Here is a 22,351-nt window from a genome sequence, read left to right as displayed (position 1 = left end):
TAAGCCAGTGGTCTCCAACCACCGGGCCCTGGACCAGGACTGGTCCGTGGATCATTTTCTACTGGGCCACCGGTTTGCTGGGTGCCGCCATCTTGTTTCAACGAGAAAGTACTTCCGGGTGAGCTTTTCCGGTTGGAAAGCGGCGTTTGGATCCTGAAGGAATCCTCGCGCCTTAGTTTCATCGAAGGGGGGGGCAGCTTCGAACAAAGAGCCGTCCCGATGGCGGAGGAGATTAAGAAAGCACAAAAAAGCACAAAAAGGGTACAAAGGAGGAGTTGAAGGTGGCGGGGAGAAGCGGGGACAGTTAGCTGGCCAGTCGCTTGGCTCGCCTTGCCTTGGTCATGCGTGCTGATGCCGGTACCAGGCCGTGGATCATTTTGTGATGCCGGTACCGGACCGTGGCACAAAAAAGGCTGGGGGCCACTGTTGTAAGCGATTGACAAATCTAATAAACAAATAAATTTACAGAGTCAGCCTCTTGCCCCCAACAATCTGGGTCCTCATTTTACCCACCTCGGAAGGATGGAAGGATGAGTCAACTTTGAGCCTGGTGGGATTTGAACTGCCAAAGTGCAGGCAGCTGGCAGGCAGCAGAAGTAGCCTGCAGTACTGCACTCCAACAATTGCGCCACTGTGGCTCGTATGCTTTTCTCCCACCCCTGTCGGTTGAGTTTTATGGTATTTTCTTGGAGAAACCCTTTCTTTCCCATAGCAAATGTTCCAAAGAAACTTTCATAAGAATTTGCGTATCATCAGGCCTCAAATCTGTGCTTGCAATGGTACCAGATTTATTTATTTATTTTTAAAAATTGCAGCCTTCTCCTTGGCAGCTCCCGACATCTTCGGTGTCATTCACTCGCCTTTGGTTTCTTTTTGAGCACCCGTGATGGACAGACATTTAGGGGATCTTTTCATGACACTGGAGATGAAGGAAATGGAAGCATTGGTCTAACTGTGGAGTGCAGCCAAAGGCACAGGAGACAGGATGCCCAGACCTGTTGAGAGCCCTGACATTCAACAGTCAATCTAATCTCATTGAAATTGCAAATGTCCAGCCGCAAAAGGGCAGGAGTTCCTTCGAGGATAAAATTATATTCCTCCTCCTCATTAAGAAATCAAGCAAAGGAACACGGCGTTTCCTTACAATCAATCTAGGTGACAGTCGACTTAGCTTAAGATTGTTAGCAGCAATGGCTGAAATCGCCTGGTGTTTGGGAGACAGCTGTTTCCAGCCTGCCCTGAAACTGTAGGACAGCGTTTCTCAACTTTAACAACGTGTTTCGACTTCAATTCCCCATGCGGTCTGGAGAGTGTCGGAATGGTCATCATTAAACAAACCCAGTTTGCCCCATTGACTTTGCTTGTGGGAACCTGGCTGGGAAGGTCGCAAATGGTGATCACATGACAACCAGTGTGGTGACAACCACAGCCGTGAGGGTGCAGTGGTTAGAATGCAGTACTGCAGGCTACTTCTGCTGACTGCTGGCTATCGGCACTTTGGCAGTTTGAATCTCGCCAGGCTCAAGGTTGACTCAGGCTTCCATCCTTCTGAAGTGGGTAAAATGAGGACCCAGATTGTTGGGGGCAAGAGGCTGGCTCTGTAAACAGCTTAGAGAGGGCTGTAAAGCATTGTGAAGCGGTATCGAAGTCTAAGTGCTATTGTTATTGCTATCATCAATACATATTGGTTGCTAAGCAGCTGGATTTTGATTATGTGACTGTGTGACGATGCTGCAGCAGTTGCAAATAGGAAGGCCAATCATGTCACAATTTTCAGTGGTGTTGTGACTTTGAACAGTCATTAAAACAAATGGTTGTAAGTCGAGAACTACTTCTCATGTTTCTTCCTCTTCCATCTTGTCCAGGTTGTCATAGAAACGGATACTTCTTCCTTCGAGCTTGACTTCCTGTCATCAGACGATCTGGAACATGCGGTCAGCCACATGATCACATCACTCAAAAAGGTTTTTCCAGGATCCTCACCTGGGTAAGGAGTTTGTCAGGGATGATAAACCAGTAAAGCTGTCCCAAAGCTGCTTTTTCCAAAAGGCAACTGGACTTCCTTGGTTTTTTTTTTTTCCTTCTTCAAAACTTCTTCAGAAGCTTCTTGGATGAGAAGTTCTTGCATGAAGAAGCTTCTTTGGTTCTGAAGAAGTGAAGAAGCTCCTTGGATGAGAAGCGAAATGTTTCCAAGGAAAAAAAAAACCAAGACAGCCCAGTTGCTCCTTTTGGGGGGACGGGGAGGGGACACCTTCGGGACAACCATGTCCCGGATGATTGAGAGTCTCCATGGACATTCAACCCCTGAAGATGAAATCTAGGCCTGACCATTGAATGAAGCATGACCATTAATACTCCGGCTTTCCAGATCTTGATGACTTAAGACATGCATCCTTCTGCACCTCAGCTGATGATAGCTAGAGTTCTCTCCTCTGTTTTAGAAACTTCTATTGAGAAGAGATGTTTGAGAAGTTGTGGCCAAGGCTAAGATTGAACAGGCTCCCTTTTTAATTATTCAACACAATATTTATATATTCTGATATCAAAGCCATTGTGAAGGAAGAGAAATATAAAAATAACACGCATTTAAAAAAGCAGTAGCTTCTCTCATCCAGCCAGCTCCCCTCTCAAAAGGAAGAAACTCCGAAATAAAATGGTATTTGGCATTTTTTCTCGAATAAAGTTATTTCTTTAATGCTAATTTAATCACCCTCTTGATATTAAAGAGATCTCCTCCAGAACGCCCCTCCCAGCTTGCTTGCGAGAATTCAAGGGACGACCGATTCCTTGGAAGAAGCATGGAAAGAAAGTCCTTGCGGTAATTCAACTCTATGGAAATTAATGGCGGGAAAATATTCCAAGGAATAGTTGATTCAAGGGGCAATTGGAGAACAGTTGATCTAAGTGCACGGTTAGCGGGGCGATAAAGCTACATCGTTTTCCCCTGAAAACGGGATAATGTTCTTGGATAACCCAAGAGCCTCCAAATAGTTGGGACTACGATTTCTTAATACTCCCCCCAAGGGAATTGTAACGGAGGAAAGTCAGCATCTAAATAACCTTGAAGGTAGCATGTACCCATTCCCTTGACTTAATGCGCAACTGTGTTGTTACTGTCTAATCTGAACTTCCGCACACTTTCTGAAGCAGAACTTTATGGTATGTGCCAAGATCTAAATCACTTTCGGTTTGGAAATATTACTAAGCTATTGTTTCCTTCCAATACTCTACTCTTTGGAAAGCATTTTAAGCAAAGATCTGTCTGCATTCACGTCAGAAGCACCTACAAAGCTAGCCTAAAGGTGCTTCTGGGTTGAATGGATTTGCCAGTGACAATACCATTGCCTAAAGCAGGGGTCACCAACCTTTTGGACCTCAGGGACCACCAAATTCATAATTTTAAATCCCGTGGACCAGAGACCCTGGGAAAAAGTCTGCAGGAAAATTCCCCATCCCATTTTCCTACCGATCGATTATTTGGGATCACAGGATACCGTCTCCAGCTCTGTTCTCAGGGGAGGGGGGAGGGAGGGAGGGAAGGAGACAGACAGACAGACAGACAGACAGACAGACAGGCTCTTTTGGCTTCATGCAAGGAAAGCAGCAGAAGTCTTTCTTTCTCTCTCCCCAACTCTGCCAGAAACGAGTCTTTGCCAACACAGCCTCTTGGAGCAGGATGGCTTGGAGGGTCCCAAAGACTCATTTCTGGAAGTTGAAGTCTTAAAGTTGCCAAGTTTGGTGACCTCTGATTAAGCATCTCTTCATGCTTACAGGTGGATTTTCTGAGACCTACGCTGCCCTCTGCGATTACAGTGGGCTTTCTGTCCGAGAGGAAGTCCAATGGGTAAGGAAACAGATGGGTCATTTTTAGCTCAGCCACAAACATCAAAAGAAATTGGGGTTTGTAGAACCATCAGCTTTAGTGTGTTGACACAGAATTCAGGCAAGGACTGCTGTTGGTGAGACTAGAAATCCTACAAAGAGACATCTTATAGTGAATTTTTCCAAAAATGGAGCCTTTGGGAATGACGCTGCCTTTATAACAGGTTCATTGGTCAACCAGGAAGTTCCTTGAAAGATTCATTTGTCATATATAACTAGACAAAACTTCGTGTTATATACTAATGTAATAAGTGTAAACGATTATTTTACATAATTTGAGAGATGTCAAATTGAGTGAACACTGTCTTGCTCACGTTGCGATAAGCGGACTGTTTAGTTCTATTGTATTTGTGAAAATATGTTTAATAAAGTATTTTTCTAATGGAAAAAAAAAAAAGAAAGAAAGATTCAGGAATAGAGGATTTGGGGATCAGCCTTCTGAAATTGCTGCTTCTGCCAAGATCAACTGCACACAGATTTTCTTTGAGGGAAGGGTGGAACGGATGCTGCCAATTGCTGTGCTAGACCCAATAAGAAACTAGCTCGAGAATGTGGGTGAAAAAAACTAAGCGCTGTGTTTTTATTTCCACATCCTTATTTACAGAAATATAAGGTTTTGGTGGGGTGCTGCTTTTAGCACTTTCCCTGCTACATTTTTAGCCATATACCTGCAAACTGGATGTTCTCCCAGGCCTTCAGATAGGGAATCCTTGGCAGTTTTTTTACAATGTAGGGAGCTGGGTTGTCCAGATTCTTGGGCTCTTCTCTTTTCGTGATTTTCAATTTTGTCTTTTTCTCTCGTAAACAAAGTTGGCCTTTAGAGATCAGGGAGTCATGGGCAGTAGTAATGTAGAGCTGACTCGTATCTGTCAGCAGAGGTGAGTCAGAGGGAGAGGGAGAGAAAGTAACGAACGGTGCGGTGGTGGGATTCGAATTTTTTTACTACCGGTTCTGTGGTGGGCATGACATGGCTTGGTGGGCGTGGCAGGGGAAGGATACTGTAAAATATCCATTCCCACCCGATTCTTAGGGATAGGTTACTGCAAAATCCCCATTCCGCCCCCACCCCATTAACCTGCTTTCCAGCTCCATTCTCCTGTGCAGGGCAACCAAAGAAGACCCAGCCAATCAACTGGGACTCAATGGGAGGCAGAGAAGAGATGGGGGCAGGGCCAGTCAGAGGCGGTATTGGCCGGTTCTCCAAACTACTCAAAATTTCCGCTACTGGTTCTCCAGAATTGGTCAGAACCGGCTGAAGACCCCCTCTAAAACGGCGGGATTCAACCTGACCTGCTTCAGAGGTGGGATGAAATGAATGGCTTGAGGTCAGAGTGAGAAGGGACTTCAAAGATCTTCTAGACCAACCCCCTGGATGAAACCTTTTGCAGACAAGTGGCTGTCCAATCTCTTCTTAAAAGCCTCCAGCGATGGAGCACCTACAACTTCTAAAAGCTGTTCTACTGGTTAATTGTTCTCACTGTCAAGACATTTCTCCTTAGTTCTAGGCTGGTTCTCTCCTTGCTTGGTTTTCATCCATTGCTTCTTGTCTTGCCTTCAGGTGCTTTGGAGAATAGCTTGACTCCTTTTCTCTCTGGCAGCCCCTCCAGTACTGGAACACTGCTATCAAGTCACCCCTGGTCCTTCTTTTCACTAGAAAACCTCTTTTCAATTTTCACTAGGCCGTTTCAAAACAATTGGGCACTCAGCAAAGATAGTCTCCATTCACTGATCACAAATTCTTATTGACAGTAAGAGAAGACATATTATTTTTCCCTTCTCAGGATGTGGATAATATTTATCGTGCCCAGGGATGCAGAGAATTCAACCTGTTGGATTTCAACCACCTGCCCAGCCAGTGAGTTTATATAAAAGAATCCTGGGAGGGGCTTGGATGTGTAAATTGTAGGTTGGAGTTTGTGCAACAGCAATCACAAAAGAGGGTTAAAATAAGTTTAAACACCTGCATTCCTCAATTTTATTTCTTGCTTTAAAAAAAAGTAAGCAGAATTCTAGCCTTAAATGAACTGATTTTATATTCAATGTGTCCATAAACATTTTGTATAGTTGTATAGGTTCATATATGTGCAGTCACACTTATCTTTGTGTGCTCGTGTACATACAGTTTATTGTGTTTTCCATTGTCATATTCATGGATGCCTTGCATATTTGCATGCATATATTTATATTTTACTGTTATTTTGCACTTCTTATTGGATGCTAACTGCATTTCGTTGCCTGTATCCATGGCAATAAAGTTGAATCTAATCTAATCTAAAAATGGGTTGCCCTCAACTTACGACTGCAATTGGGACCAACATTTCTGTTGCTAAGCAAGGCATTTGAGTCACCCCCCCCACTTTAAAACCTTTTTTGCCATGGTCATTAAGCAAATCACTTCAGTTGTTAAGTGAATCACCCTATTGTTAAGCGAATTGGGCTTACTCCACTGATTTTGCTTGTTGGACGTTGGCTGGGAAGACTGCCAATAGCAATCACATGGCTGAGTGCCTGAATTTTTGATCATGGAGATCCTGCAGCGGTTCTTAACTTTGAGGATTGTCTTAAGTCACTTTTTTTTTCTGTACCTTTGTAATTTTTGATCGCTAAGCGGATGATTCTAAGTCGCAACTGCCCGTATTTGTTGAGAGGTCTTTGATCTAAGGTAATACTACAACTTTTTAATTCTCAACCCCTTAGCAAAGTTAAGGAGGGGATCATGCAAATCATCTGTTTGGTTGAATGGGCATCTGAATAGGTCACATAGAGGTAAAAAGAAAAAATCCCATCACATTCCTATTTAACCAAGTAGAAATCATGTTTTATATTTGCAGGATGGCCTAAAACAGAGGTCTCCAAACTTGGCAGCTTTAAGATTTGTGGACTTCAACTCCCAGAATTCCTCGGCCAACATAACATAGCTGGCTGAGGAATTCTGGGAGTTGAAGTCCACAAGTCTTAAAATTGCCAAGTTTGGGGACCCCTGGCCTAAAACCATATAACAGATTAACAGAATAACAGGGATGGAAGGGACCTTTTAGGTCTTCTAGTCCAACCCCTGCTCAAGTAGGTGATCATATACCATTCCAGACAATTGACTGTCCGTTGTCTTCTTAAAAACCTTCAGTGATCCAGTGGTGGGATTCAAATATTTTTACTACTGGTTCCATGGGCGTGGCTTGGTGGGTGTGGCTTGGCGGGCATGGCAGAGGAAGAATACTGCAAAATCCCCATTCCTCCCCCCCCCCCACTCCAGGGGGAAGATTATTGCAAAATCCGCCCTCCCCACCACACTAACCTGCTTTCCAGCTCTGTTCTCCTGTGCAGGGCAACCAAAGGAGACCCAGCCAATCAGCTGGGACTTGGGAGGCAGAGAATAGATGGGGTGGGGCCGGTCAGAGGTGGTATTTGCCAGTTCTCTGAACTACTCTAAATGTCCTCTACCGGTTCTCGAGAACTGGTCAGAACCTGCAGAATACCACCTCTGTGGAGCACCCACAACTTTAGGAGGCAACTGGTTCCACTGGTTAATTGTTCTCCCTGTAGTTAGATGAGATTCTTGCTGAACTGCTGTCTTAGCTACAACTCTTTCCAACTGTCACTGAATATTATCTTTGTATATTGTTTTTGTTTTTCTGCAGAGATATTGCCCTTTGTGTGGCCAGCTTATCGTTCAATCAATGGTTTACAAAGCTACATTGCAAAGACTTCAAACTGGTGAGTGCAGCAGTCAGCCAAGAGACCCCAAAATACCCCTCCCATCTAAACAGGTTTAATCCTAAACAAATTTTGCACGTTGTATGAAAGCATCTTGATGTGCTGAGATGATTGTGTGACAAGTTTTACAGTCTGCTCTGGCATGAAATAGTTTTTAATGTTCCCATAACCAGGCCAGGATGAGATAATGATCAGAGAGAGTAGATGAAGTTGGATAGAAATGCAGGAAGGGCTTTCAGTCGTGATTATTGATTATTAACCTGCTGTAGACCAGTAAAATGTCAAGAAGTGTCTGACTATTTTTTTATCACAATTTTCACTCTTTTTCGTAACTTGGAAGGAGAACTTTTTCTAATGCTTTCATGTCTTAGCTTTGTCTATGTGTGTCTCTTTTCCTTATAACAGAATCAGGTTATTTTGGAGGAGATCCTTCTGGCCCTAAGAAAATCGGTCACTTTGGAAGAATTGGAACTGGAAAACTGTGGCTTAAAATGGTAAGCGAAGGTGCTTGAACTACACCTTCCTTAGAAATTTAAGAAATAAAATTCTAGCTGCGGTAAAATGTGGAAGCTTTCTGACAATTGAGTTTGTATTAGAGTAGCCGACTAAGAGAGCCAATAATTAAAGCAAACTGTAGAAGAAACACTGCAGTTATTCAGAGGTGAGTAAACTATCTTGGAAAATAACCAAACAAAAGAACTCCGACCCACAAAAATATAACAAAACCAAGCTATTTAATGAAAGAGAATGAATGATTGCTATTAGTAGAAGACGCAATAAAATTTATATACTGGCTGAGTCCCAATGACTCTGGGTAGTTCAACAAATTTTATTTGTTTTAAAACTACCCACTTTTACACATGGCTTACATAATAATTTTGGAGAAACCAGAATACTATATTTTCAGTTATTCATGTTGTGCACAAATGCAGCCCATCCACACCACCAAAAAACTCGAGCACTTGTCTAGGTTTAGAAGGACATTGATGGTTCCAGGTTGACTTTAGCTGTTTTTCTAGATTACATATACACACCAACCAGAAATCTAATCGGAAATCAGTCCTAGCCAACTGGACATTGGCCAAGAATTCTGCTCAACCTCCTTGTGATCACAGATTCTTCTTCCCCCTTTCCATTGCATGGACCACAGGCTCTCTGTCTCAATCTCAAAAGCTGGAAAGGGAAGTCAGGGATTGTCCTCAAAGTTATACTGTATGCACGATTGCACATTTGGTCTCCTTTCCTCCCTTTCTCCTCAATCCAGGCTGGGTTTCATAAATGTATGATATATTCTGGAAGCACGGAATGAAAAAAAAACCAACCATTAAATCTGGCATTGTTGTCAAACAATTGAATTCAAAGGACTATCTCGCTGTCCATGGTGCTTGAGTTGTGTTGTGGAAAATACGTCATGGATAAGACACAAGGAGGGAACAAACTCCAGACAACTACAAATATTTCCTACAGCCTTGTATATATGCCTGTGCATGGATTTTTTTTTTGTTATTGTGTGAAATTGTCTCTCTTTTGTAGTGACTTTGCTCAGCAGATGGCCCTTGTCCTTCAAGAATATCCAGACTGTGCTTTAAACAGCCTTAATCTCTCTAGAAACCTCCTGGAGGACCGAGGTAGGATATTCCCAATGTCTCAGCAGATATTTTGAAGTAGGATTTCCCATGATCTGGCCATAAAAATGGATTGGATTCATCACTACTGTTCAGCTTTTCAACTGTGACATGATAGCAGTGTTCCAGTATTTCAGGGGCTGCCCCAAAGAAGAGGGAGTCAAGCTATTCTCCAAAGCACCTGAGGGAAGGACAAGAAGCAATGGGTGGAAACTCATCAAAGAGCGAAGCAACTTAGAACCAAGGAAAAATTTCCTGACAGTTAGAACAATTAACCAGTGGAACAACTTGCCACCAGAAGTTGTAAATGCTCCAACACTGGAAGTTTGCAAGAAGAGATTGGACAGCCATTTGTCTGAAGTGGTGTAGGGTTTCCTGCCTAAGCAGGAGGTTGGACTAGAAGACCTCCAAGGTCCCTTCCGACTCTGTTATTCTATTCTATTTTATTCTGTCATATGATTAGAATAGTATGATCTGAACTTGCTGGTGGAATTATATAGCCAGGGCCATGGTGCTATCTTTCTCCACACATTGGAGGGTGCCTACCCGGGAGGAGCCTGTTGTAGAGTTGGTACTATGGTTAACATGTGGATCAGAACTAGGGAGATCATAGTAGAATCCAGGCCAATCATAGTAGAATCTCAGATGGGTATATGCATCTGTATGAACTTGCTCATGTATCCTTCACAATAGAAACCTGTGATACAGTATAAGCGGACAACTACCAATATCAGTGGTGGATTGCACCACCTCTATGACTTGTCTCTGGTTGACTTACTCTGCCCACAGGTATAATTGCTCTAAGTCAGATCTTCGATCAAGGGAACAAGGGTTTCCGGTCCCTGAACATCGCAAGGACTTCTGTCACTCAGAAAGGTACATGCCATCCTTGTTCTTCTCTCCAAAGCTTCTAATGATGAATTCCATCTTTCTGAAATCCACAAACTCTCTTCTTTCATTGGATCACTATTGCTGTCCTGCTGTGAGATCTATCACTGTGACTGGGGGACTTTTACTTGCATAAATTCTAGCTTGTTCAGTTTATGTCTAAATCTGACACTGTGCACATTTCCTTCCCCAAGATTTTCTCCAAAATTATTTCTTTGAGAGGAAGTTCTGAAGGAAATTCTGTTTCATGTTGTAATTAGAATTCAAATAGAATAGAGCTGGAAGGGGCCTTAAGAGGTCTTCCAGTCCAGCCCCCTGCTCAAGCAGGAGAATCCAAAAAGAGATCACTTTGGCGGAAAAACAAATCTGGTCACGTTGACAACTTCAAAAGCTGATACAAAAACTTATGCCACCAGACAAAGACTGAATGCACCAACTATCACATTAAACCAATAGTATATCAGATAAGTGACTAGCTAATCTCTGGTAGTGTACTGAATGATCCCTGGATAATTTTTCTGCCCAGGTATATTCTTAACATATTTTTGACCATGTCTTGCTAGGAATGATGGCCTTATGTCAATCCTTCGTCAACAATGGACAATTCAGAACCAGCCTATCCCATCTGGACCTCTCTGGAAATCCAGGAAGTTTGTTGGCTGAAGGTGGAAATGTAAGTGTGAATGAGTTATGGGAGCAGTTTAACAAATATCTCTGCCTTCTTCACCCCTTAAGAACAGGGAGAAACAGATAATCGTAGTTCTCAGGTGAGTTTTGTCAAATGAGTTTTGCCTCATTTTACGACTTTTCTGGCCACTTTTGTTAAGTGAACCCACTGTGATTGTTAAACTAGTAGCATCGTTGTTAAGTGAATCTGGTTTCCTCATTGACTTTACTTGTCAGAAGGTCACAAAAGGGGATCGTGTGACTCCAGGACACTGCAACCATCATAAATGTGAATCCGTTGTCAGACATCAGAATGTAAATCACATGACCATGGGGATGCTACAATGGTCATAACTGTGAAAAATGGTCATAAGTCACCTTTTTCAGTGCCGTTGTAAGTAAGCAAACTGTTGTCAGTCAAGGACTACTTGTAGTAAGGATTAGATGGGAAATGAAATTGGTGTGATGAAAAGATAAATTAAGTCTATATTACGTGGTGATTTGCTTTATTGGTGGCAGTTAAATAACTGATACACTTTTGTCTGGTTATAGCCAAAGGCTCTGCAATTCAAGCATGCAAAAGGAGTGTTAAAATGCAGAAGCATTTCAGTTTAATTGCTCTGAAACCAATAAAAGTAGATTTCAAAACATAAAAACATTTCACATACTCATATCCTTTGCAGTCAACTGTATCCCACAAGAGAAAAATTGCTCTCAATTTTTTGGCTATTTCAGCAAACTTTGCAACCAGCTCAGTGGTTTACATAGCTTTCACCCATCAGAGATTTTATGACTATCAGTATCTGAGGAGCCATTCTAATTGTTGACAAAATGTTCCTTCTAGAATTGATACATAATTGGTAAAAGAGTAAATAAGGCAAAATATTTGCAGTTTCCCCCAATGAAGGAGATAACATTCATGGTTCACTGATTTTGCTTGTATTCCTGAAACAACAGACTTGAAATTCCAGACCTAGAAAACCATGAATTACGCCGTCTTCGGTCTGATCTAAGTATAGTATATAGAATCATACATTGCAATGTCCTACCTGTCAATGAATACTTCAGCTTCAACCATAACAACACAAGAGCACACAATAGATACAAACTCAAAGTTAACTGCACCAAATTTAATTGCAGTAAATATGACTTCAGCAACAGAGTGGTCAATGTCTGGAATACTCTACCTGACTCTGTTGTTACATCCTCTAACCCCCACTCCTTTAGCCTCAGACTATCCACTATTGACCTCACCCCTTTCCTAAGAGGTCTGTAAGGGGCGTGCATAAGTGCACCAACGTGCCTACCGTCCCTGTCCTATTGTTTCTTTTTATTTTTCTTATATGTATCCATTTCATGTATCCATAACTATGCATATACTTATACCTTTTATCTTTGAAGCGATTGATAAATCAAAATAAATAAAACAAATAAATAAAATAAAGATACTAGAAATAAATAAAATAAAATAAATTTCCCTACTAATTAAATAGAATTGTGGTGGGAGATATAATTGGTGTGGATTTTTAAATGTTATCTTTTAATCTGAATTTGGATCATGAGTCTGTTGATCAATACTATAATATTCCATAATATTGTCCCATAATATTGTTGCATGACACAATCAAGTCCATGTTTATTCACTCCTTGCAAGTAAAGGAGAATATTTTAGTGAACTAAGATCCTATTTAATGGCTAAAGAATCAAGAAGTGAGATAATAACCAGATCACCGCTTTTAGTGAGGCCAATGAAGAGTTACTCTTTTTAAAATAATAATTTTAAAAAATATTATTATTAGAATTATATAAGCTTGCTAAATATAATAAATATAATTAATAATATTCTATCTGTATTAAAAGGTATGGCATTTAAAATAGGGTGACTGGCATAATAATAACACATTGAAATATTGAATAACTAAATAATGAAAGATTATAATTTAATCAAAATGTGTGCATTATTATTAGAATTATATAAGCTTGTTAAATGGAACAAATATGATTAATACTGTTTTATTTGTATCAAAATGTATGACACAGGTGCCACACTGTTCACGCATTGATATGCTTGTAAAAAATAAAAAACTTGGGGGAGAAAAAAGAGTTGCTTTTAAAAAATAAGAATAATACTTCTATTTTTAAAAAATTGTGCTATTGGCTAAATCAAGCACCACTGATTTTAAACAATGGCCAAAATTCAGCAGAAAGGTTCTTTAAAAGTCATTCCCAAAAATTACTGACAAATATGTAACATTGCCCCCTTTCTTAATCTATCCCAACCTTAAAATCTTTTGGGTCTGTAAAGATAGTTCCCTGGAGGCTGGAAACATCATCACTAATGTAGCTCAAGCAGAATTATAATCTCATAAAATAATTTTGCAGCAGAACTTCAAGTCTGCTCCATTTCTGAACACTTCAGGGGTAGGTAATATTATGTATAGCTGGTCCTTGACGAACAGCCAGTGGTGGGTTTCCAATTTTTTTTCCTACTGGTTCTATGTGCACGTGCTTGCAAGGCTCCAATACCGACCTCTGCCAATGCTGGTGAGCTGCCTGAACTGTTTTTTTTTACCTCAGATGAGGCAGGGCAATCCGGTCTGCCGCAAATCAGCTGAGCTAAAACAACAAGGAAATATAGGAGACGTAATGGCGGGGGCAGGGGGCAGAGCCAGAGGAGATATTCAGCAGGTTCTGGCCTGTTCTGGAGAACCGGTAGCAGAAATTTTGAGTCGTTCGGAGAACCAGCAAATCCCACCTCTGACTGGTCCCGCCCCCATCTATTCTCCGCCTCCCATTGAGTCCCAGCTGATTGGCTGGGTCTTCTTTGGTTGCCCTGCACAGGAGAACGGAGCTGGAAAGCAGGTTAGTGGGGTGCAGAGGTGGTATTCAGCAGGTTCTGACCAGTTCTGGAGAACCGGTAGCAGAAATTTTGAGTAGTTCGGAGAACTGGCAAATCCCACCTCTGACTGGAGATTTTACAGTATCCTTCTCCTGCCACACCCACCAAGCTACACCCACAGAACTGTCAGAGGCCGGCTGGGCAGTCAGAGGAGGACCCAGGCCCATTCCTTATCCAACCTAGGAGGAGAGGATAAGGGAGAGACATGGTCTCCTTGGGAGGAGAGGGCCTTGATCCTCTTCATAGGATGCAGGTGTGATAAGAGTTTGGACCTGCAGACTAGCAAACGCTGAAAACTAAGCGTGTTTTATTTTGGCCTGAAGTTATCTTGGTTGGCGTCCTTCCAATAGATTGTGCCTTGTTATCTCCTTGAATTTGGTAAATACTTCTCCTGGTCCGTTGTGGAATTTCCTTCATTGTAGTTTGTTTGGGTTTTTATTTCATCTCTATTTGCTCATTAAGTTCGGACTGTTTTGCTTTCTTTTGAAGACTATTTTTGAGTACGTTTTATCTCCAACTATTATTGAACAATGGGGCCAAGTTAGAGGCATTAAAGTACATTTATTTATGTCTTGGATTTTGTTACGTATTTGTTACACTCTGGGTCATCACACTGACATTTGTTTAGTGACTGTTTGAAACTTACAACAGCAATGAAAAAAGTGACTTGCAATCAGTCCTTACGTGGTTATGACCACGTAACCAAAATTTGGATTTATTATTTATTTTATGTATTTAGAAAATTTATATTGCCACCTACACGCCCACGGCGACTCAAAGCAGCATACAAGGATATAAAAACACCATATAAAGGAAATAAAAATAATAAAAGGAAAAAATAATAAAATAATAATTCACCCCCCATCCACCCCTTGGCGACAACACACAATTAATCCAACCATTTAATGAGCTCCATCTCACTCTGGGTTCCTCAGGCCCACTGGCAAAAACCATGTTTCCAAGGCCTTCCGAAACAGTATTAGAATGTCTAATCTCTGGGGGAATGATGCTCCTGAACGAGGGAGCCACCACGAAGAAGGCCCTTCTTCTGGGTCCCACCAGGTGTATCTCCTCAGGGTACGGGACCCAGAATATTCCCTGCCTCCTTGCTCTAGCGGGGAGTAGATGCTTGGCAACTGGTAAGTAGCATCCCTGGATCATGTGATCAACATTTGTGACCTTCTCAGCTGGCTTCTGTCAAGCATAATCAATGGAGAGAGCCAGATTTGCTTAACGACCATAGAATTCACTTAACAACTGCAGTGATTTGTTTAACAACGATGGCAAAAACGGATGTAAAATCAGGGCACCACTCACTTAAGAATTGCCTTGCTTAAGCATGGAAAAATTCTAGCCCCGAATTGTGGTTGTAAGTTAATGTCATGCCCTTCTTGACAAGAGCACAGTCGCAATTTTTCTTTGAACTGCTCTCCTCTGTCTCTTTTTCCCCCCAGGGTTTGTTTTCCTTCCTGAGTCAGCCAAATGCTCTGGGTCATCTTGATCTCTCTGGGTCAGACTGTGCCCTGGATATGGTGAGCAACTACCATAGCAACCATTGTTTCCGATCCACCTGGAATGTTTATTTATTCATTTATTTGTCAAAAGCTTACAATATAACAGAAACAAGAATAAACATAAGTTTAAATACAAGAAATAGGAACTAATAACTGGGGACAATAGGACAGGGACGGTAGGCACGATTGTACGCTTATGCACGCCCCTTACAATGTGTGACATCCTGTCCTCTCTTTTTTTTTTTTTTTTGCATCATTTTGGTGAAATCCAACATGACTGCAAAGACTGTCATGAGCACCTGGAATAAAAGGACAAGGACCCCTCGTATGCTAAGCCAGACACCTGCTCCATGAGTTGACTTGTTTGAGTTGACCATGAGTTGACCATGTTGCTGTCTATTTTTTGTTCCTCCTGCCAGCTCTTTGGTGCCTTGGCTGGTGGATGTTGTGTAAACCTGACTCATCTGAATGTCTGCAAGAACGTTTACTCTCACAAGTAAGAGCCTGAAATGTTTTGCTCATCTGAATGTCTGCAAGAACGTTTACTCTCACAAGTAAGAGCCTGAAATGTTTTGCTCAACTTCTCCGGCTGTGGGAGACAGGTTGGTGAAGGGGGTGGGAAGGCTGGGTTCATGCCTGCAGTAGCACACACACACACATACACACCTGCTTTGGAATTTGCTAGACGATTGTCATTTTGTCATCGGCATTGACAAAATCCACCTTCTGACAATTGCAAAAAGCAGCTCTGTTTGGAACAGCTTACATCCTGCAACGATACTTTTAATACCGTTGAACGACAACGTTTTCCTATCCCAGGTCCTTTGGGAAGGATGCAACAGGTGGATAAACATGCCAAATCCAGTCTGAACACCTGGCTGACTGATGAACCACAGTAAATCTTCCTAAGGACCTGGAATCAAACCACATCTGCATATTGCAAGTCCTTGGGAAGGACTCCGCTGGTGGATAAAAATGCCAAATTCACTCTAAACATCTGGCTAACTGTACAAAGAACCATGATAATGAATAATGCATGAATAATATATAGCAATAGGCACCTCATGCAAACCCAGAACATCTGTAGCCACCACTTAAATACCATCAGCATTGACAAAATCCCCAAGAGTCGATTACAAAAGGCAGCTTGACTTGTAACAGCTTACTTACATCCTGCAAAAATACTTTTTAATACTATGAAACAGGAATATCTGCCTATTCCCAGGTCCTTGGTAAGGACTCGATAGGTGGATAAAAATGCCAAATCCAGTCTTCATCACCAGCCTAATAATAATAATGATGATGATGATGATGTATTAAATGCATATCCCAGCAGCTTTGAGCAATTTATAACCATTAAACCATTCAAAAACAAAGAACAAAGAGGAAAAAAAAGATAAGAGCAGCATATGACACAAGAACAATGATGGTAAGGAACAGAACTATAGAGAGGAGCAAAGACTTGCTTGCCTTTTCTTAAACAAGCTGGCCTTTCTGTGCTCCCTTACCTATTGCCATTTGGCATAACTCTGAAGCCACATCTTCAGAGACAAAATATTGGAACCTTAATTGCAAATGAAAGACAGTGATTGTCTTCCCAGGCAAACACAGCCAGATGCACAAACACCACCATGGTTCTAGTTGCAACATTGGGCACAAGTGTACAGAGAACAAAGGGAGACGTTTTGCAAGGTGAGGCTTATAAGATTCCAAGTCGGCCAATTCTTTAGAGTGGGTGGGAGACTAGATCACGTATGGTCCATCATTTTGAAGCAGGATGGAGGCGCTTTCCACTTTAACATTACTTTTGGCTTCCGAGAGCTCTAAAGGGTTAAACTGGAGAGGGAGCCAAAAATTATTTCCGAAATGTAATCAAACTGGCTCTCTGCTGCATAAAAGATTTGCCTTGTTCCTGATGCAAGCTGAAGCCCTGATCTTGAGGATGTAATCATCGTACGTGTTTGTAATTTAGATCTTGAGGATAATCTCTGCCAGAATTTGCATTTGCACATTAAATCTCGGGAGGTCCAGAATCATTTGTGTCCTGAAGACATAGTCTTCAGTAGCAATATTTCTTCTACACAGCCTCATGCAACCAACATCTATTTGGTCTTTACTAGCTTTTCATGCTTCGCAGGGAGCTGTCCAGCAACAGTTGACAAACTGCCTTATTACTGAGACAAGAAAAAGGGCTGTTCTCTCTCCAGTAACTCTGTGCAAGATACAACAGCCATCAGGCTGCAAAATGCTAAAAAGTGATGGATGAATCTATTCATTTTTATTTCTATCCTTTTTTTTTCCGTTCTTTGGTTGATCCGGTTAAAGCATCCTTTGGAGAATTTGTTGTGTGTTTTTAAAGCTAAATGCACTTACGTCTGCAAGCAATAGAGAGCATTTCATAGCCTGCTTTTTCTAATAAATACAAGGAAGGTTTTTCTTTTTTTAAAAAAAAAAGCCTTAATCTATTTTCACATCTATTTTAAAACAAGCATCCCTGCAAAAGTTAATTTCTGTTTGAAAATATACAGTATTTGCAAAAAAAAAAAAAAAAAGCTAAATAAATAGTGATTCTGACATCCTGGTTCAAAAATGCAAAATGCCTTTTGCTGGAGAATTATTCAATCTCCACCTATTCAGAACTGCTGCACCCTTCTTTTTAGAATATCAAAAATTGCATTTCCTTTATGTTGAATTTGGATTCATCTATGTCAGTGTTTCTCATCTTCAAAAACATTAAGATATGTGGACTTCAATTCCCAGACTTCCTAAAATTCCCAGAATTCCCCAGCCAACCATGTCATCTGGGGAATTCTGGGAGTTGAAGTCCACACATTTTATATTTACTGAGTTTGAGGAACACTGATCTACATTGTTCTCTTATTTGCCATTACTTTCTTCTTCTTTTCCAACATTCCCACTGAATTACTAATCAAATCTGATCTTGCTAGGTTTTCTGTGATCAACCAAAGCCACCTATGACTGGCTGGATCTTGTGGCTTCCCCAAATACTGTTATTGATTGGATAAAGCTTGTGGAGTGTAGAAACAGGAAAGGATTCCTTTAGAGATGCTATTCTATCCGAATTCATGCTGGGTTTGTGGTACTCCATTACCACCATTTCCCGAAAGAGAGGTGACTGCTTTTGAAGAGTCCTCGCATAAAATGTAGGTGCCAACTTTTTTTTTTCTCCTCAGAAAATCCAGAGGTGATCCTTTTGCAATCGGCCAGTTCTTCAGCCAGGCCTCTGCCCTACAAGAGGTTTCCATGTCTGGAACCAAGCTTCCTCCAGAGGCTTTAAGGTAAAGGAGTGGTGAAAACTTTGAGCTGAGTCCCCTGAGGGGAGAGAGAGAAAGATGAAATATGGCCACAACATGGGACAAAATGCATTAAGGGATGTGTCAACAAGAGAGTTGACTAATTCATCGCTTGCTTCCTGTTTGGTTTTCCTCAGAGCTTTGCTTCAGGCTTTAGCCAACAACACCCAACTGGAGAACCTGCACCTGGACCTCAGTAGCTGTGAGGTAAACAGCGATTTCCTAGGAAGCACGTCTGATTGATGGTACAAGAGCCAGTTCCAGAAATTTGAAGTGAAGAAGCTGGAAATACACAGGAAACACAATATTACAGTTCCTCCTGTCCCCTTGAGATTCATCAAGGAGAATAAGGGGAAATCGTTCTAAAAGTTTACAGAGATTCTTAGTCATCCAGGTCATGGTTATCCCAAAGTGCTTTTTTAGGAGACAACTGGCCTTTCTTTGTTTTTCTTTGAAGACATTTCAGTCTAAATGTATTTCCTGTCACTGAGAAGAGTGGGGTTACAAGAGGATATAATTTATTTATTTTTTTGCAAAAATTGTGTACTCTTGGGTAGCCTTTTTGCATTTAAATCAAGCCAAACAGAATAGGCTTGATTAGAAAGATTGCATTTTAATCAATTTTACTCATTAAAGCAACAGCATCCTTTTTCAGGTTGGTCTGGAAAAAGATGTGCCTGCTTTAAAAATTTAAAAAGCTGTGTTTATGCAAGATCTACAACACTTCTTTTGAATCAATTGGGGGGCCTTACATCTGCCATGAGAAAAGGAGACTAGGTGAATTTGGAAGGTCTGCTCTCCTATTTGTTCCTAGTCATAATAATTCAGTGCACCCTCCATGCTGGGAGATATCTGTCAATAGATATAAGCTGCTTTCAGTAGCTACAGTGAAGATATATTGATTGTAGAAGCTTCTGAAGATTAAATGGATCATAGTTTTCTGAGTATTTCAATGTTACTACAACAAAACTATCTGACCCTCAATACTTATGATCCTTATTCCATAGCTGAGATCAGCAGGAGCCCAAGTGATCCAGGATCTGATATCAGATGCCAGTTCAATCCGTGACTTGAATTTGTCAGACAACGGTAGGGTCTATTTGTTCTCTGCCATCCTGTTGAGAATAAGGGGAAGGTAATGTTTCCTACATTTTTCAACCTGACATTAACCCAAGCAGTTGTCACTGTATCTGGATAGCAGTCAGTACAATAATCTCTCTGGCTTTCAACTAGGATATGTAGATGTTTTAAAAAAAAAATCTTTGTGGGAATATCCAGAGTGCTCATTTGGTTCCTGACCAAGTTTGCAGGCACAGACTTCCCAAAGAGAAGCAGTTGGGAATCTTGCTAGGTTTATAGCACCTAAGTACTGGTTTGCTTGCATTAAATCCCCCTCCCCATTTTTGTCCAGCCTGGGTTAAGGTTAGGGTTAGGGTCTTTATCAATGGATGCTCTGCCTTATCTTCCCCCTCAAGAGAGATTCTGCAGAAGTACAATCGGGAAATCCAGTTTCAGTATAGTGGTTAAGGTGCTGGATTAGAAGCCAGGAGACTGTGTGATCTATTCTTCTCTTAGGCAGGGATCCAACTGGGTGACTGTGGACCAATCTCTGAGATGATTGAGAGAGAATTAGACCAGAATAACAAAATAACAGTGACAGTAAGCAGGTCTTCTAGTCCGACCCGCGACTAAAGAAGGAAACCCTATACCATTTCAGACAGGTGGTTGTCCAATCTCTTCTTCAAAATTTCCAGTGTTGGAGCACCCACAACTTCTTGTGGCAAGCTGTTCCACTGGTTTATTATTCTCACTGTGAGGAAATTTCTCCTTAGTTCTAAGTTGCTTCTCTCCTTGATTAGTTTCCACCCATTGCTTTCTTGTCCTGCCCTTCAGCTGTTTTGGAGAATAGCTTGTCTCCTTTTTTATGGCAACCCTTAAATATTGGAACACTGTTATCATGTCACCCCTAGTCCTTCTTTTCATTAAACAAGGCACACTCAATTCCTGCAACCATTCTTTGTACGCTTTAATCTCATCTGCCTGCTTTCTGGAAATGGGAATCTATTTATTTTTAAATGACTATGTTCTTTGTTCCTTTAATGTCTCTGGCTGGCTTCCCAAAATTCAATAAAAACCTAATAGTAAAATCTCATTTTTAAAAACCCACCGTAAAATACCAAGAATGGCCTTGCAATTTGCGGTATAGTCCTTCTCCCATAAAAGCCATTGGTGAGAACAAGTCCATTGCATGCCCTCAGCATTTCCAGGGTGTCCAATGGCTCAAAACATTTACCTCCTCCTGAATGAAAACACCTGTGGTTCTTGTTTGATCGCCTCTTTTCTGCAGGCTTTGATTCTGACATGGTGACTCTGGTTTTGAGCCTCAACCGAAGCAAATCCATTAAACATGTCGCGTTAGGGAAGAACTTTAACATCCAATCTAGGTAAGCATACAGCACTCTCGTGGCATTAAAACAAAGCAAGCCCAAAATAAGATAGCATTGCTATGCTTTTGATAAGAGTAGATCCATCCACAGGAGAGGCATCATAATTTAAAATGGTCTGCTGCTAATGAGAATTTGAAACAAAGATCTGATGCTCAATTGAACATCCAGTCACATAGTAAAGAGGTCATGTCTATTGCACTCAGGGTTCTTAAAGTGTAAATCTTAAAGGCAGAAAGGTTACAGCTCTTGCAAGATTACAACAACTTGGGTTCCCCAAGTCCAGGCAGAAGGTGTTTTAATATCACTTGAAGCTTCTCCGTCAGATCAATCTACTGAGGCAATTGGACACCTCTTACAGGAGATTGAATTATATGAATTAAAACTCAAGAGTTGTCAAATTCTTTTTGTTTCATTCCCCTAGAGAGACCCTAGTTGACACCTTGCACCGGATTGTTCAACTCACTCAGGATGAAGATTGTGTAAGTGAAACTTAAAAAAAGAGAAAGCTTCATTGTGCATAGTATCTCATCATCTCTGGGGCAAAGCTATCAGCACCCCTATTTTTATAAATGTGAAGTCTTACCAAAGTCCGTGTCTATTTGATACCAGGCTGATCATTAAAATATAACCTGCTTTCAAAGTTTGAATCACAGTGTCGGCCTTGGGAGCCATGTTTTATTTGGAAGCTTCAAAGCTGCCACATTTTAGTGCCTGGGAATTTGGGAGGGTGATTTCATAGAGAGCTGGAAGATTAGACTCAACAACATTCTTCTCATAAAGTCAAGGACAAGTTACCCCGCACCAGGAGAGGAGTGACAGGAGGGATGTCTCCAGTTGGTACGATGGTTGATTGGGCCATGTGATGGACTGCTGGGTGCGGGGGATGGGGCTTTTGATTTTCAATTAGGAAGAGAAAACCCAGAAACTGCCTGATTCGGGATTTTCCAGATGTGACAACATGACTTCTTTAATAAATTCTTACTTGGATGAACTTTGATTCTGAGTGCTGAATGAAATGGGGAGTTTAATTTGGAGGCTGACACACAGATAAATTTTGTACAACGTGCTAGAGTAAGCTCAAATGAGGTTGGTAATGTACTTCATCTTCTTCTGGAAAAGCCATTGTCTCTAGTGTAATGGCGTGTGGGAAGGACCTTGGGAGACTGGCGGAAGAGCCACAGGTGGATAAGAGGCAACGTAGCCCACAGCAGGAAGTCAAATGTGGCAAACATCTCAGAAGGGACCCTCCCTAGATACTTGGGCTGCAAAGATGATGGGGGAGAAATGTGTTTTCAGACTTGCAAGATTTTGTTACTTCTTTTGTCTATTCATGTCAGAAGTTACCTACACATGATAGGATAGACACATAGCAATCAATACTGAGTGAATAAAACAGGTATGA

General features: G+C 41.3%; 1 protein-coding gene across 1 annotated transcript in view; it reads left to right on the top strand.

Annotated features, from left to right (window-relative positions):
* CARMIL2 (capping protein regulator and myosin 1 linker 2) overlaps window positions 1-22,351 on the top strand; it is a 76,003-nt gene that overhangs the window by 12,226 nt on the left and 41,426 nt on the right. Inside the window, exons 5-20 of the mRNA XM_087940795.1 lie at window positions 1,866-1,987; window positions 2,727-2,818; window positions 3,774-3,844; window positions 5,664-5,737; window positions 7,521-7,596; window positions 8,002-8,090; window positions 9,130-9,224; window positions 10,011-10,097; window positions 10,673-10,782; window positions 15,129-15,206; window positions 15,608-15,684; window positions 18,383-18,487; window positions 18,640-18,709; window positions 19,510-19,591; window positions 20,850-20,946; window positions 21,371-21,428. Of these exons, the coding sequence (XP_087796921.1) occupies window positions 1,866-1,987; window positions 2,727-2,818; window positions 3,774-3,844; window positions 5,664-5,737; window positions 7,521-7,596; window positions 8,002-8,090; window positions 9,130-9,224; window positions 10,011-10,097; window positions 10,673-10,782; window positions 15,129-15,206; window positions 15,608-15,684; window positions 18,383-18,487; window positions 18,640-18,709; window positions 19,510-19,591; window positions 20,850-20,946; window positions 21,371-21,428 (1,383 nt within the window). The remainder of the gene's footprint in view (window positions 1-1,865; window positions 1,988-2,726; window positions 2,819-3,773; window positions 3,845-5,663; window positions 5,738-7,520; window positions 7,597-8,001; window positions 8,091-9,129; window positions 9,225-10,010; window positions 10,098-10,672; window positions 10,783-15,128; window positions 15,207-15,607; window positions 15,685-18,382; window positions 18,488-18,639; window positions 18,710-19,509; window positions 19,592-20,849; window positions 20,947-21,370; window positions 21,429-22,351) is intronic.

This window comes from Pseudonaja textilis, chromosome 11, assembly GCF_049901715.1.
Source record: "Pseudonaja textilis isolate UNSWEBS1 chromosome 11, rPseTex1.2, whole genome shotgun sequence".
NCBI classification, from domain to species: Eukaryota; Metazoa; Chordata; class Lepidosauria; order Squamata; family Elapidae; genus Pseudonaja; species Pseudonaja textilis.
Note: the sequence above shows the minus strand (reverse complement) of the source record. Positions and strands in the feature narration are given on the sequence as shown.